The sequence below is a fragment of the Xiphias gladius genome, chromosome 5 (assembly GCF_016859285.1).
Source record: "Xiphias gladius isolate SHS-SW01 ecotype Sanya breed wild chromosome 5, ASM1685928v1, whole genome shotgun sequence".
Classification (NCBI taxonomy): domain Eukaryota; kingdom Metazoa; phylum Chordata; class Actinopteri; order Istiophoriformes; family Xiphiidae; genus Xiphias; species Xiphias gladius.
The window spans coordinates 21,057,679-21,072,916 of record NC_053404.1 but is presented as its reverse complement, the minus strand read 5'-3'; the positions used below and the strand labels follow the sequence as shown (position 1 = coordinate 21,072,916).

General features: G+C 48.1%; 1 protein-coding gene across 4 annotated transcripts; it reads right to left on the bottom strand.

The window, feature by feature from the left end:
• Positions 1-499: 499 nt before the first annotated feature.
• On the bottom strand, positions 500-14,946 carry hhla2b.1 (HERV-H LTR-associating 2b, tandem duplicate 1). 4 transcript variants are annotated; one of them, XM_040127605.1, is made up of 8 exons: positions 14,879-14,946; positions 11,269-11,542; positions 6,543-6,911; positions 5,390-5,674; positions 4,966-5,292; positions 3,111-3,218; positions 2,209-2,271; positions 500-1,590 (listed from the first exon to the last, which is right to left on the bottom strand). In XM_040127605.1, the coding sequence occupies exons 2-8, from the start codon at positions 11,336-11,338 to the stop codon at positions 1,493-1,495; spliced, it is 1,320 nt and encodes a 439-aa protein (XP_039983539.1). In that variant the 5' UTR covers positions 11,339-11,542; positions 14,879-14,946; the 3' UTR covers positions 500-1,492. The 4 variants fall into 4 exon arrangements, with proteins under 4 accessions (XP_039983539.1, XP_039983536.1, XP_039983537.1 ...); XM_040127602.1 differs by lacking the exon at positions 14,879-14,946 and adding an exon at positions 14,119-14,362; XM_040127603.1 differs by lacking the exon at positions 14,879-14,946 and adding an exon at positions 13,003-13,254.
• Between the last annotated feature and the right edge of the window lie 292 nt (positions 14,947-15,238).

Here is a 15,238-nt window from a genome sequence, read left to right as displayed (position 1 = left end):
TGTGTGTGTGTGTGTGTGTGTGCGCGACCCCTGATATTTCTCCTCTGAGTCAATGAGCTCCACTTCGCAGAAACCTTTAAAAACCCATTGTTGAGTCACGCCGCTGAACTGGGAGACAACTTCCCTTTATCACCATGAAAACACACACACACACACTGTAGTTTATTTTGACTATTTTGTCTCACACACACTTTCCGGCTGCGACAACTACTCACTAGAGCACCGTATATGGATTAATGTGCTGCTGGAAAAAGTCCCCAGCAAACGCACTATTGGCTGGTTTTGATTCAGGCCACAGTGAGCAGCTGTCCCCCCCCCCCCCCCTTTTTTTAGCAGATGGATGTGACAGTAGCCTTTTTTTTCTTGTGTCAAACTCTGCTCATACACACACAAATACACCAGTAACAATAACAAACATCTTTGAGGGATTTTCAACTGGATTTAGTGAAAAGTTCTTTTCTCGCCCTCAGATTAAAAGCCAACACAACAACACAGAAACTCAGAAAGTTAGTCTTTTTTAATAACGTTATATTAATCTGTGACAGAGGTCAGGTACAACTCATGAAACGTTGCAGTGCAGAGAGACAGATCAACAATCCCACATCTCTTATCAGTGTTTGACGGCGTGTTTAAAGGGTTACTCCCTCCACGTCAAACTGAAACCGTGCGTTGTGCAGACGCAGTCACTTCCTCGGAGTCACAGCCCATATTTTTTTTATTATCCAGGCGGCGACTCCCAGAAGGAACGTGGCCTCTTGGAAGCGGTGCAGCAGGTCAGTCGAGGCCGCGGCAGAGAGCACGAGGACACATCCCTAACCGCCCCGGGGACAACTGACTCCGCCCCCAAGAGAAGAGAAGACTTCATCTGAAAACATCATACAATTTTTTTTTTTTTTTTTTTTTTGGACAAAATTAGTTCCAGGAACTAATAATGAGCCTAGTGATGAATTTTTGCCGGACAGCTTTCTGTTGCGAGCGCGCACAAGTAGCAGCCACGGCAGTCAAACCGCTTTGACCGCCGCAAACCCCGCCCCCTCATCTGAACTAAGTTCCATAGTTTCGACAAAACATCTCCAACAGTTCTTGGGATGGGAGCTGGCTTTTAGATTCGGCAGGCAGCGCCTTTAGGGTTCTTCGCAGGAAAACATTTCCCTCAAAAAGAAAAAAGTTCTAGCTACACTCTCGAGGTTCCGCAAACCCTTCATGAAGACGCAGAAAGCATTTTTTTTCCCTAACGCTCGGGAGTGCGTGCTCTGCACGTCCGCATCAAAAGTAGCGGTTTATCAGGGTTTCCTCTAAAATCCAAATGGACCGAGAAGAGCAACCAGAAACACCCAAAAAGGCCAAAGTAGTCGTTTGAAAGCTTATAGTATAATCCAGTATAATTCATGTAGAAATTCTTAGTTCCTCTTCGGTGTGTGTGTGTGTGTGTGTTGGTTTTGTTAGTGTTTTGTTAGTGTAGGGGTTGCCGGCTCGGTGCTTCCGTTTGCCCTCAGGTTAACCGAGTGCCGGTCTGGGGCCCCGATTGTCCGTTGGTGCCGCCGGCATTAAAGGCGCTGCTCTCGTTCGGGTTACGGTCTGCTGTCGGGTCTGAAAGAAAGAGAAAGAGGGAATAAACGGAGGTGTTTTTTCTTTCCTCAACTTCTCTCTTTACCTCTCTTTCCCGAGTGACTCGGGGATGTAAGGTGTTCAGTGATCACGGGGCCCTAGAGGCGACTCCAGGTGAACTTTGTTACCCTGGACCAGAGCCAGCCTCACCCTTTTGCCTCTCCCTTGTTTCATTCTGATTATTTTCAGAGTCTTAAAGAAGTTAAGTAATCCAGTAGTCCGCAAGAAACACAAGCAAAGGTGAGAGGACGTTTTACCTTAAGCAGTATTCAGACGTTTAATAAATGCTGCCTAACACATGGGAACGCGGTTGAATGCAGTTGTAAGTGCTATGCCTCATAAACTGGGCGTGAGCCCGGTTTGAGAACCACTCTTCTAATACAACAGCTCCACAACAAGTCCCCCTTTCGTTTTAGAGAGGCGTCCAATCCATTTCTGATCACTTTCGAGGCTGTAGCTTGGAGATCTGCCTTCGACCGAGAGGTGCTTCAAACACTTTGTCTCAGTGAGGACTGAGGACTGTCTTACGTTATTCTCTGGCTCCATCTAGTGTTTGGAAGTGCATGTCATTTTTACCCTTTTGTATTTTTGATGACCAACCTTTGACCAAATGCAGCTCCGTCACCTCCTCAGGGTCGTTTCTGGGCTTCCTTCCCAAGTTTCCTGGGAGGAGCGGAAAGACACGCAATTTGTGTGAGAACGAGAAACAACAAATCAGCAGTGAATGGTGAATCTGAAAGCACCTGCGCGTGCCCCTAATATGCGATTCAGCTCACAAAGACCTGATCGCTGGTCCTAATCCGCTTTGTTGCTTTAACCTAACCGCCTACATCTGCTTCCCCCTCTGCCGCTGGCTGCCCACGTTTCCTACGACGCACCTGTAGGCCGGGGCGGGACCCAGGTCCACTTAGTTGTGACTGGAGTGACTGGTGTGGGTGTGTCGTGGCAGTGGTTTGGATAGCATGTGCAAACTAGTTTTTCCACATTTTCTTGCACGACTGAAATATTTGTAATAGATAGTGTGTGTGTAATAATACAGTATCTATATATGGATACTGTATTTGGAATGACGACAAGTAAAGAATGGCATCCAAATGAAAATTCAGTGTATTCTGGAGAAATCCCCATAGATTTGATGTTTTTTGAGTGTGTTTTTAATGTATCCTCGGAGCCGGGGGTTCCCATCCCCGGGGGGGTCGAGGGTTCAGCGTTTTGGAAAGTGCACCTGACACGTTTCATGTCTTTCGACCACGACCGAAACCAAAACGCTGAACTATTCCCGCGACAAAAATGTAAACTTCAAACAGTGACGTTTGTATAAAGTGTATGAATGGTGGCGAAACCGTTTAAGACCGGAAAACCAATTTTCAAAAAAAGAATTTCCACCCGCGCTCAGTTTGAACGTGAGCATGCGGATGCGGGCACGGAGTTTTGCTGTATCGTGACGTGTGCGAACGATGTCCCTCCGTCGCTGTCTGGTCTCTGCTGGAGTCCATCTTTACCTTTCACCTTCAGGAAGGCCAGCAGTCCTGCCAGGGCAAGAACCAGCCCCGTAATCACCAGGCCGACGATCCACCAGTAAGACGGCTCCCATGGCTTCCTTTGCTGACCTGCAGGTGACAAATACACGCACTTTATTTTTAACACACACAACTGCTTTTATTTGTAAATGTCTGTATATTCTCACTTCTTTTTTTAAACGGCGCTTTTACCGTTATTTAACGTCTTTAGTGCTACGGCTGTTCGTAATGACCACGACCACACTTAGGGGGCTCTGCCTATTTGTACCCATCCTTGAGAAATAACATAGATTTTGAATTAACGCTGAGCCATCGTTTCAAGTTTTGAACCTGTTTTTTCTCAGTCGGCTTAAATTCATTTTGCCGGGAGCAGCTCGGACAGGGATTGTCCATAACATGGAGCACGGGCCCTTTTCTTCAAACACCGGGGAAACGGCCCAATTGTGTTTATCAAGCACTGCTGCAGAAGGGGTGGGACGGTTTGGTTTTTCAAGGTTTCGGGCTTCGAGCTCGACAGAGAGGCGACGGCATTGGACATTCATTCAAACCCTGACGGATCTGGACCTAACGAAGCCTTAAAGTTAGAGGAGGAAGATCGGGAAATAAAATTGAGATAAACCAAACAGTCATGTGGGAAAGCTTTGATAAAGCAATTTTGTAGTTTGGGTGTGAGCACTTGATATTTTTCTTTCTGTGTGCTTTTGTTCACGTATTTGTGCTGGAAAGACTTAAAGGGGCGGTTTAACCTAAATTACAACCACTTCCTCCTGGAAAAAAAAAAAAAACTCCCTACGAAGTGGGTTATCTAGAGCAACGGGGACACAGGTTCTGGAAGGATCTTTCGCTGTCGATTTCTTTAAAAACAAATGTAACCTGTCAATTCTTTGAGACCCGGGGCGGGTAAAACCACGCGTCTGTCACTCGCGCGGTGCTTAAATGTTACATCGCGCACGTGCAGCCTCGCGGCACCTGCGACAGGTGGGAGGAAGCGGCCGAGGCGCTTATTCCCGCGGGTTCTCCTCGATCAGGCGTCGCTCGGATCGTAGGTCATTTTTATGACGCTTTTGACAAAAGCATCTACCCAGTGAATGAGTGTGAAAGTAAAATGCATTTGCGTGGCTGGAATCAACCAGAGGTAAGTGAGAAACCGTGTTCTTCTGTAATTTGGGTAAAATGACCCTTTAATTAATAATTTATTTGTCTTTTTGTGTGAAACTGATTCTAAAAAGTTGTGAAAAGAGCCTGGAAAAATTTTAAAGGTATACATTGAATTATATATTAAAGTACTTGAAGGGCTAAAATATACAAAATGGTCATTTAAAGCTTAGTCCAGGTGATATTACACGTTTTTCTTACCGTGAACAGAACTCAAGAAAAGACCCGAGCCGACAGTGAATTGATCCCAATAAAAAAAACAAAAACGTCGCGAACAGCATCTCGAGCCTGAAATGGCTTAAAAACCAACCGACCGGCTGAAAAGACTCGCTAGAGCACCAAGTGTGTATTAATCCACCACTGAAAATAGTCCCCGACAAATGCACGGTTTCCTCCTCTTTGAGCGCTGTTTGCAAAAAACTACAGTAGCCAACTGCTTTGGGAAATTACTGAGCCTTGAAGAGAAAAAGAAACTATACATTTGTGAGGCATTTTGTTTTTTCAGTAGCCAGAAAAGGTGGACTAACACATTGTTGGATTGGGCGTTTTCGTGTTTTCTTTCGGGAAAAAGAACAATATAGAACAAAAGAAAGATTTATCCAGTGACTTGTCCTAGTGTTAACATTTTTTGCTGCCCTCGGGCCGCTTCGCTTCATGACCCTGTTTGCATTTGTGACCTCACCGACAGGGCCGTCGATGGTGACGTCGGTGCGATCGGTGTGTGTGATGTACGGCAAGGAGAACGTGCAGGCGTAGCTGCCCGTGTGCTCCCCCCCCTTGGGGTCCATCAGTCGCAAAGAGCCGTCTCCAAACGGGACCCTGAAGCCGTCCAGCTCCACGGTCTTGTCCCACGGCGGCGTGAAGACGCTGTACCCCGACCGAATGTCGTAGGTGAGGATGTGGGAGGGGTCGTCGCCTCTGGAGAAGCTCCAGTCGAGGGCGGGGTTGTTCAGGTAAGGAGGGGCGGAGCAGGGGATGGTCAGATCTCTCCCCTGAGTTCCTTTTATTTCTACCGGAGAGGGGCAGTAGTAGAAATGTTTCAACCCACAGAGGACCACCTAGTCTTTCAACACTTACAAGCACCAAAGTCGTGTTTCTTGCGTTACCTCTTTCCCTGAGCGAGGCAGTCCAGGCCGGACTGCCGTAGGGGGTGGTGACTTTACAGATGTATATGAGGTCCGGTCGTCCGTTCAGCAGTCTGAGGCGGCTGTCCACCGTGTACAGCCCCTGTTTGTCGGCCAGCATGCGCGTGACCGGTCGGAGGTCCTCGAAGGTGGGCGGCTCGGTCGCCCAGGCTACACGAGGAGCCGGGAAGACATTGCGGATGCTGCACTTCATCTCCTCGTAGCCGCTCAGCCTCGACAGCTCCAGAGACAAAAGTCGGATGGGCGCTGCGAACGCACGCACAAACACACACACACACACACACACACACACACACACACACAAACACTCTCAGCATGTTTCCCAGCAGCCCCTGATGATGGACTCTAAATGCCACAGCCCAATATAGCCTGGCAGTAGGTGATATCATTCTCATGCAGATAGCATGAGAACTATGGTAACACAATAAGGTTCTCACACAAAACACTGGAAACACTTTAATTCACCCTTTTTTACCCGGAAAAGGACTAAAAGCGGCCGAAAACACGTCCCCTTGCTCTTCAAAGGTTCGATCTGCAATGAGGCACCAAAACTTATACGCTTATGGCGTGTTTTTTAAAGTACAAATGCAAAGTAAGTGTACCTGTCAGATTAACGGAGCGGGGTAACGCGTACAGCATTGGCCGTAGAGGTGGTGTGGAGCAGGAGTATGAAATAGCGTTAAAATAAAAATACATTTACAGTACGATAAGTGCATAAACCCTGGTTGAGTTGTAAAGACTCTTGTGTAGCCAACGTGGCAACCAGGGGATGAAAATGTTGAAAATGTAAAATAGTGGATCAGGGGAACATAAATGAAGCATGTCCATATAGTAAATGCCTTGTTTTTGTTAGAGATTTAAAAAACGAAAAAAAAACCTCATGTGCAACCTGCACCACGTCCAAAAACATCAATCAGGCAAAATAGCCAGATTTATGGGAAATAAATCGAGATGATACTTTAACTGAGTAAGACTGTGTGAGAGCAAAATATCCCACGATCTGTGTTTGAACTTGTTGTATAAACTAATATGGAAGGTGGATTAAATGCTTATTTATCACATGTTGACAAGTTTTACATCAGAACTCGACAGCGAATCTTTGTTTTGAACTCACCTTCCACCTTCAAGATAACTTTTGCGTTGTGCTCGCCGCTCGACGTGCGCACGTGACACCTGTACGTGCCTCTGTCCTTGAGGCCGCTGCTCCTGAGGATCAGGGTGGCGTTGCCGCGGGACACCAGGTGCGGGAAAACGGACGCGCGTCCTTCGAGCTGCTTGGGGTCGCGGTGCTCCTCGCTGCTGCTGTCGTTGTCGTCGTCGTCATCGTCGTCGTCGTCTTCGTCGTCGTCGTCGTCGCCGCCCCCCCGCTCAAACTTGTACACCACCACGTCCTGCCGGAACCACACGATGGTCTCCTTGCTGCCGGGCTTGAAGCTGCAGGGGAGCACGCACTCCTCCGAAACAAAGCACGTCACGGTGACGTCTGAAACACGACACAAGGTGAGATCTCACCGGCGTTTTGTTTTCTTTGGTGTAAAGCCAGACGGTGAACCAATATTTATCAATAGCGTGACGTCAGCCCAGATGTTACCACAGATTTCTGTTATCATTTATTTGTTACAGCTTGATTTTGTGTTTCTTTTTTTCCAGTTTTTATATCAGAGACTTGCGTGCCCCTTGCAACTGTGGACCCCGCTGGATTTGTGATATTGGGCTGTATAAATAAAATCCTCTTGACTTCAAAAATCTATCGCAGCCGCAGCTATTGGAACCTCTTTCGTCGTGAAGACCGCGAGATAAGAGGGTGAAATATGGCGTGCACTTACGTCACAAAGTAATCTCCCAGATATGTGCACTTTTGCCCGTTTGACCGACCAACACACGGAGCCTCGCCGGACGACGTGGCGTTGGAGCAAAAAGATGACCCCCCGGCTCAACTTTTTTTTACCTGGGCAGCATTTTTTCCACGCAGGGGCTGAAGTCCGTCCGATTGGGCCCCTTGGGTGCAAAGGTTTCGCAGTCGGACACGCATTTCCGCCAGTCGCCTCTACAAACTGGGCTACAGGGTTCCTGCAGGACCCGCCCGATACTTCCGCTAATGTACTTCAGTGGGAAACAAAATGTTCCATCAAATCTGCAATCAACCACAAATGACCACGATCCACTTCACACACAGTGATCACGGAGACTCTGACACACGAGAGCGTTTCTCAATACTCACCCTCAAATTCCCTTTATTGCTACACACACAGGGTGGAGGTGCAGCCAGTGGTGAAGGGGTCACACCAACGTTCACCACACGCATTACACAAAAGAGGAAATCAAACCTTATTCTTGGGAAATACAAGCGGGACACGCCTCCCACAGCCTCCCGCCGTTTCGCGCGACTCCCTGTGACGCTGCGAAAGCTAGTCACCCGGTGTGATCGGAGGGGTAACCTGCGTCACGACAGGAATGAGACCCGGGCAAAAAGAGCAGCTTGGCTCCGCCGAGTCCCGTTTTGTGCTGCATCGGAGTGGAAGTGGCGCCGCCGCCAATACCGGCGGCTCTCCCGAGTCTGCGTGTAATGTACTGAATCTCAGGTGTGCTCGTGCCTGCCGCAGAAGGGAGCGTTAGAAGCGTTTCTGACTGCTTCAGGGCGGAAATAATCTCACTGGTTCATGTACATCGCAGTGACCGGAGCCTGAAGGGCCCTAATAGATACACACATACTGCACATATAAATATAAACAGCTGCTTTTCTTTTTTTTTTTTTTTTAGTATTAATTCATGGCTGGACATGAATGATTCTGGAGGTTCAGCAAGCTGCCGAGTGGGCGTTTTCCATCCTCTGACTGTATTAACTATCGAGTTCCCAACCATGGATCTTTGGTGGCCTTTATGGCGCACCTGTGCCTCGATACCTCCACAATGACAGTGCGCTTTTTTATGAGGCAGCACGCCTTCTTTGACGTCACTAACCCGGGGCGTGGAACTCCTGCAACGCGCCCTTTTCGGTCCCGCAGATCGCAGTGCTGAATTGACTCAGCCACTGAGATCATTCCTGGCTCCGGAGAGGCTCTGATGTTTGTAAAGCTCGGGTCTGAATTCCACACACCCCCGCGACCTCCTCTCAGTCCCACCCCCACCCCCACATCCTCCTGCTCCTCTGACAGGCTCAGTCGGGGGCGGCTGACGGAAGACGTCAGATCATTGGATTCGCGCAACACCATGTCAGATTGTCAGTGCTTGTCTTTTTGTTTAATGCAGATAAACATCCGTGAGTGTTTGACAGCTAACGGCGTGAGTACAGATGAATGACTGGAGGGGTTAATTGTTACTCTATCACCTGAGCGGTTCTTTCAGCAGCCCCCCCCCCTGTCAGCCCTTGCTGACCGCCAGCTGTACACTCTCATTCTTGCTCTTCTTGTAAATCACAGCAGCAGTGAGTCATGACTCAGAACCTCTGCCTGACACCCCGGCCACTTCGAGATATCGCGCAGCCGGCTCCCGTCGCACAGCAACGTGACATTTCATGCCCTTGCATAAAGTGTCCTCGTTTGAGCTTCGGCCATTTACTGAGCAAACACAGTTTCTTCAAAGTAGCCGACAACAAAGTGTGAAACATTAACCTCAGACATGCCAACTTTTCTGGCCTGAGCTCTCTTTGGAGAGGAATCCACCTTGAACTCACTTGTTTTGTTCCGTTTTCTTACACCGAGGACATTTCTAACGGCGAGCGGCCGCTTTCATCGGACGTGTTGGTCATGAAATGTGAAACGCATTGTCCCGAAGCCACAGAGGTACACGTCAGTGGTATTCATATTCAGCTGTGTGGCACGGAGATGCGAGCATGTGAGTTCATTCTCGGCCTTGGAATCCCAAGCTCCATTTACGAGCATCTTCTGTAGCCTTTGACCTACAGTCATCATCGACCCAGTCTGCATTAGCAGGCGGGGTTTGCTCAGTTGTCACGGAGCGCGACCTTAGCTTCAGAAACGGCCGGTAGGCGCCCCTTTAGTTTGTCAAGGGGTCGATATATACTTCGGTATCGTTAATTTAATAATATAAAAAAAATTGGTGGTTTTCAGTTTTCTGGCCTGTAAAAAGCGGCGGCGGCAGGAGGCTGTTTTCAGCTGAAGAAAGCTCTGGTGAAGCCCCGGTGCGCCACCTGCTCGGCGGACGGACCTCAGCCAGAGACCAGCTGGCGAACATAGTGGAGCTTTTAGCAGCTAAAGAGCCGGAGAGCAGTTGGCAGAGAGCTTAAAAAAAAAAAAAAACAGTCAGTGCAGCTTTAAAACTGCACGAGGAAACTTTGTGAACTTTTGGTCCCGAGAAGCAACAAAAGGTAAATCATTACATGTTGTAAGACGCCATCGCGGTTTGATGCGCCCTCTTCTCCAATGTTTTGGCACCTGACTGGAGAATTGGCACCACCAGCTATTTATCTAGATGAACCAAATCCTAATATTTGCATAGCGATAGTGAAAGCAAACGCAGGTTCATTTTAACTTTACTTTTGCTGTTTTGTTTCTAAAAAATCCGGTTAAAAGTTGCGCTAAATTCGGATGGAAACCTTTCTCGTTGTGGTGGTGAAGAGGATCATCCTTTTAAGAAAAATAAAAATTTCCTCATTTCCATCATTTATGGTGATACTTTTGCTCACCAGCTTTACCGCTGAGCTCCACAGACAGAGTGACGCAGGGGTAGAAATACAAGGGATCAGACGACCAAACGGTGTGTAAAGAAACCTCTGGGTCGCCCCCTACGGATTCGGACTAGATCACGAAGGTCGAACGGTCCTGGAATATGTCCGCTGAAAACCGTCAGTTGGGTTTTTGCAGACCGACTTTCAGGTTCAGCTCTGTCCTTCCTCCGCTACACCTGGAACAGTCTTTACCCGCAGGTAAGCTAACGTCGTTAGGAGACGCTTGCACGGCTCTCTGCTTTTCTTCATGTATGAATTTTGGGTACGGCATTAATGTATATGCGACAGTTAAATCTTGAACTCGGAAACAGCCGAGAAAAAAAAAAGAATAATAATTATCTTAGTCAAAGTCCACTTACTATCTTTCCCCAAAGCTTTTAACCAAATCTCATGGTCTTCATGAGTGGATGGAGATGCCGCAGAGCGCCGATCTTAGGTGTCATGATGACACTAGCGGAAAGTACATTTAAGGTAGTACTGTACTTAAGTGCAATTTGGAAGTACTTGTACTTTTCTTGAGTATTTCTTTTCTATGCTGCTTTATACTCATAGTTTTGCTACATTTACTACATTTCAGAGGGAAATATTGTACCTTTTACTCCACTACATTCATATCAATAATAATAATATAATAACAATAAATGATGTAGTAAGACGTCGCACGCCCACGGTTTATCAGCGGGAAGACTGAGAACAGTGATTATCTGTGTCATTTCCATATAGAGGTTGGTCAGATTAGAGCTTCTGTGTCCACAGATGTTATCATTTAAGTTGCTGAGTCAAATATTATGTCAGCCGTTAGGAATGACGGCCAGAACTGTGAAAAAGGAACCAACAAGGTTTTCCCTTTAGATCCGGACGCTGCGTCACTCGCTGCGGCTGGAAAATGTTTCCTCCCTGAGTTCATACCTTACCTCAGGATTGAATTCAGTGGAAATGTTTGGACGTGCCATCTGACTAATTCCGGTAAGTTCTCTATTGCAGAAAGAAAAGGAAAAAAAAAAAAAAAAAATCTGAAGATTTTTGTATTCTGGATCTGGATCCGTGTATCGGGTTCTGCAGCAGGAACCCGCCGGTCTGTTAATCCCTGTGAACGTTTCCCCGCCGACGGATCCGTTTGAGGCTGCCGGACAAAGAGGTGTTTGTGTCTCACCTGGGGTTTTGTCCTGTGTGGCAAAGCCGATCCAGAGGAGGAGACAGGCCCAGGTGTGTATCGCTGACATGATTTCCTTTCAGCTAGTCGCATTTAAGACACGCACACACACCCACACACACACACACACACGCGCGCACACACTTCGATGATGCAGAGAAACACTCGCAGACAGGCCCTCAGTCCATACTTCTTCCACTGTGGTGATTTCAGCCGAGACTTTCCACTCTCTTTTTTTTTTTTCCCCCTCCTGGTGGTTTTTCCTTGGATCTCTCTGGGAGGTTTGGCAACACACAAACACAGGCACACACACACACACACACACACACACGCACAAATACAAAGAAAAAAGGAGGAGAAAAAGTGCGATTAGAGACACATTCCTGATGATATGGACACAGTACAAAAACGTGACGGAACATGTGCGGCTCTCGGAGGAGAATTCGGGCTTGATCCTTTAAAGAGCGCGGAGGATTTGACTTTCTTCTGTCTCAAACCTTCCTTTTCATCACCAAAAAAAAAAAAAAAAAAAAAAAAAACCAAAACAAAATAAAAGTGAGATTTGCCGCTGGAGCCCCGCGGTCTTACATCCATCACAAACTCCCAAAGCCAGCAACTGTTTTTCCTTTTCCCCTCTGTCATTTCTTTCTTCTTATCCTCCACATTCAGCCCTTTCTCTTTTATCTCTCCAGCGGACTTGATAAGCAAGAAAGGGAGAGGATCTATCTGTTGATCGTGCTCAATAAAACGCTCTCGCGTTATCGCGACACTATCTGAACACTCCAAAACAAACACGGGTGAACTTGGTACCGCACGCTAAGGAGGGTGAGGAAATGTGAGGCATCCTGCCGCTGACAGGCCGTCCATCAGTCCTGAAGGCTTAGGGAGGTTCCCCGTTTGAAGCGCGCAGAAGAGGAAGAGAGCGGGTTTCACGCCGAGTGTGGTGGTGATGTTCTCCCCAAGTGTTGGGTGGAGATGAGGCGAGCGTGCAGCGGGAGCCATTGTCACAGTCTTGGCGTGTTTATGTTGGATCCGTCCTGCGCTACGGCTGAGGACAATCACCTGGCTGAGGGTTATGCAGTGCAGAAGAAGCACATTGTCTCATGTTTACAGCTGATGCCTTCCCGTTGGCTGAGGAAGAAGGGCATCGTGGGGAGATTTGTCTTCTAAACGTTGCCTCTCGGTAACCGATCAGAAGTGCAGCGGCGGTTGAAAACGCGCGCACTGAGTGACTGATGACTTTGGTCTTTGCCTGCGGCCCCCGCAAAAAGACGAGGGTTTGTCTGTCTGTTTTCTCTAAGAGCTGGCAGACGTCCCTTTTTTTTTTTTTTCCTCTTGGTTGGAAGTTGTTCTTCTCAGCTGGAACAGAGACGCACCGGACGGGTAAATGTATCGGTGCAAATGTGCAGAGACTGTGCAAAAAAAAACCCAATTACAAATCAATAGTTTATTCTAGAGAGAATGTTTCCTCAAGACTATTTTCAATTTTTTTTTTTTTTTTAACTTAACATGCAGTAGGTTGGAATAATGTTATAAATAAAACAGAGAAAACTGCAACGAAAACAAAAGAAAAACACAACGGCAGTTGAACAAAACGCACAGCGGCACCTTATAGTCTTCTCACCCCTTATTTAATGACGCTTATTCTTGAGACACCAGCAGTAACTCTTTGACCCCCGGGTGCACTCCCAGCTTATGCCAGACCCAATGTGTGCGGCTGCAGGCGACACGTACCGGAGAATGTGGTGAGTGAAATACGGCTGCAAAGCACCAAGACGTCAGCGAAAAATGAGTGCAGGAACACGCTTTGCCGACTGTGCTGCCTCTGAAACGCACAGCAGCACTTGTTGACGTCTTATCTCCTCTGTTAATAACACTTTGTGTTGACGGTACTAGGGCACTAACAGTAACTTTTTTTTTATCAACCTCATTAGTCCCGCGTTATCTTAAACTCGGTGTGTCTTGTATTGTAATGGGTACAGCGTGTTTACTGACACACGGGAGATCCGGCAATGAGTCCACAGAGCTTTGAGAAGAACAAGAGCACGCCACGCTAAGCTACGCTGCCTGTGAGACACGCAGCGACGGCCTTCGGATATTCCGGCTCTGCATCGCCAGACGCTGACCTTCGTCGGAGCCTAACGGAAGCTCTCTGACCTCGGGCGCCTGCTCCGTCCCGTCCTGGACCCGAGCGTGGCTTACAGTCAGACGCAGGCGGCGGCAGGTGGCGTGTGCAGCGGCATATATCGGGCACGGCACGAGAAAAACGCTTTCTTACACGCATTGCACTGGATGACTGACGCCCGGCGACGAGCAACACGCAAACAACGTGCGACGAATGCGCGAATGCTCATTCCGCAAGCCTCTGAAACACGCGGTATCTCTCTTGAGTGCCTCGATAGAGCTTTATTGGCGCTATTAAAACATTAACCATAACTCTTTGACCTCAGGCCAACTCCCGGCTAATTCCAAAACGGCAGCAAGTAAGGTCGGCTCCCCTGGAAGCAGCCTTCGTCGAGGACCCCAGTGATTTACATTTTTCTTTTTCTTTTGTCCAACCATCTGATTGCTCTTATGAATGAAATCAGAGCGACCAGTTCCCATCACAGCGTGGGAACTGGTCTTTTACACGTGACAAATGACCCTCCTTTAAAAGCTGACACGGGGAAAATCATGCCTAACCCTTAAACCGTTCATACAGATCTCACTGACAGTATCTACATAATTTCATAAATCTCGCGATGGTTGTTAATGTTGTTCTTAGTAGTAGTCGTAGTAGTTTTAGCATCCTGTGGAAAAGCCCTGTAGGTATTCGATACATTTCAGAAAAGGGAATATCTTGGTACTTACAGAAGTTTCTGGACATCAGCAGTAAAACCTCACTTCGGTTGCTGTAAGAAGCCTGTAAAGAGTCAACTTTTTATAGACCTGTGATATGACGAAGAGCTGAGGGGGGGGGACGGATAGAGTTAAGTCAGCTGGAGCTGTAGTTCAGATCAAATCCAGGAGAAAGAGGAAGAAGAGCAGGGGGAGAGGAAGAGCCAAGCCTGCTGCCTCCTGAGACTGAGTGTTAGCTTGACTGGATCAACAGGTTATTTAGAGAATAGGCAGCACACACACACACACTCTCTCTCTCTCTCTCTCTCTCACACACTCACTCACACACACATTTCATCATGCTCAAGGCACTGAGGGGAGGGTAAGGTTGCTCCTCACATACTCTGAATGGGTGGAGTTTGGTTGTGATTGGCAAAGTCACAAACACGCACGCACACAGGACCCCCCCCCCCCCCGTGAGAGTCCGCGTCCCCTCGGCAGCGCCAGCAAATGTCAGTGGGGTTTGTTTTCAGAGCGTGGAGCTCTTTTAGTGCGCGCTGCGTACCCATGTGCTATGGGCTGTATGTCAAGCAGCCATCAGAGAGGCTGCCAGAAACCACAGTAAAGGACTGGGTTCGCTTTACACCGCCCCCACCCCCCCACCCCCACCCCCTCCTCCTCCTCCTCCTCTTCCCTTTGCCCCGTTTTCTGTAAAACCAGATGTAGAATATCAGCTGGAACAAACTGTGCCAAATGAAGCGGTGCGTCAATTATAGAGCTTTTTATCGTTTACCATCAGCAGACAGGATCTGCTCCGGGTTTCCTCCTGGTCGTCATTAAGTCACGATCTGCTCGGCTTTAGTTCCTTGTTTAGTCTCGGTTTTAATGTGGCTCGGTTGAAAAGAAAAGCAAAACGGTCAGAGGTGCGGGTGCGCGGGTTTATTTAATCCGGGAAGTTGCACCGAGCTCGTGCTTCTCCGTTTTTTAGGGGAAGCCCCGCTCGCCGTAAGTCCCGTTCACACCTGGACGCTGGACCCCGGCGCGACCGGTCCGCTCTCCCGCGGCTCCACCTTTTCTACCTGACGGTCTCTGATGAGACTGAAACAGTTCGCCGAGCGAACCGGGAGCTGCGCCATCACAGCATCAGATGAGC

Coding starts and splice junctions, on each gene's coding strand:
- hhla2b.1 (XM_040127605.1), bottom strand. CDS start 11,338: ATGTCAGCGATACACACCTGGGCCTGTCTCCTCCTCTGGATCGGCTTT. Junction 6,912..11,268: donor CACACAGGACAAAACCCCAG/GTGAGACACAAA, acceptor GTCGTGTTTCAG/ACGTCACCGTGACGTGCTTT. Junction 5,675..6,542: donor AGTTATCTTGAAGGTGGAAG/GTGAGTTCAAAA, acceptor GTGCGTTCGCAG/CGCCCATCCGACTTTTGTCT.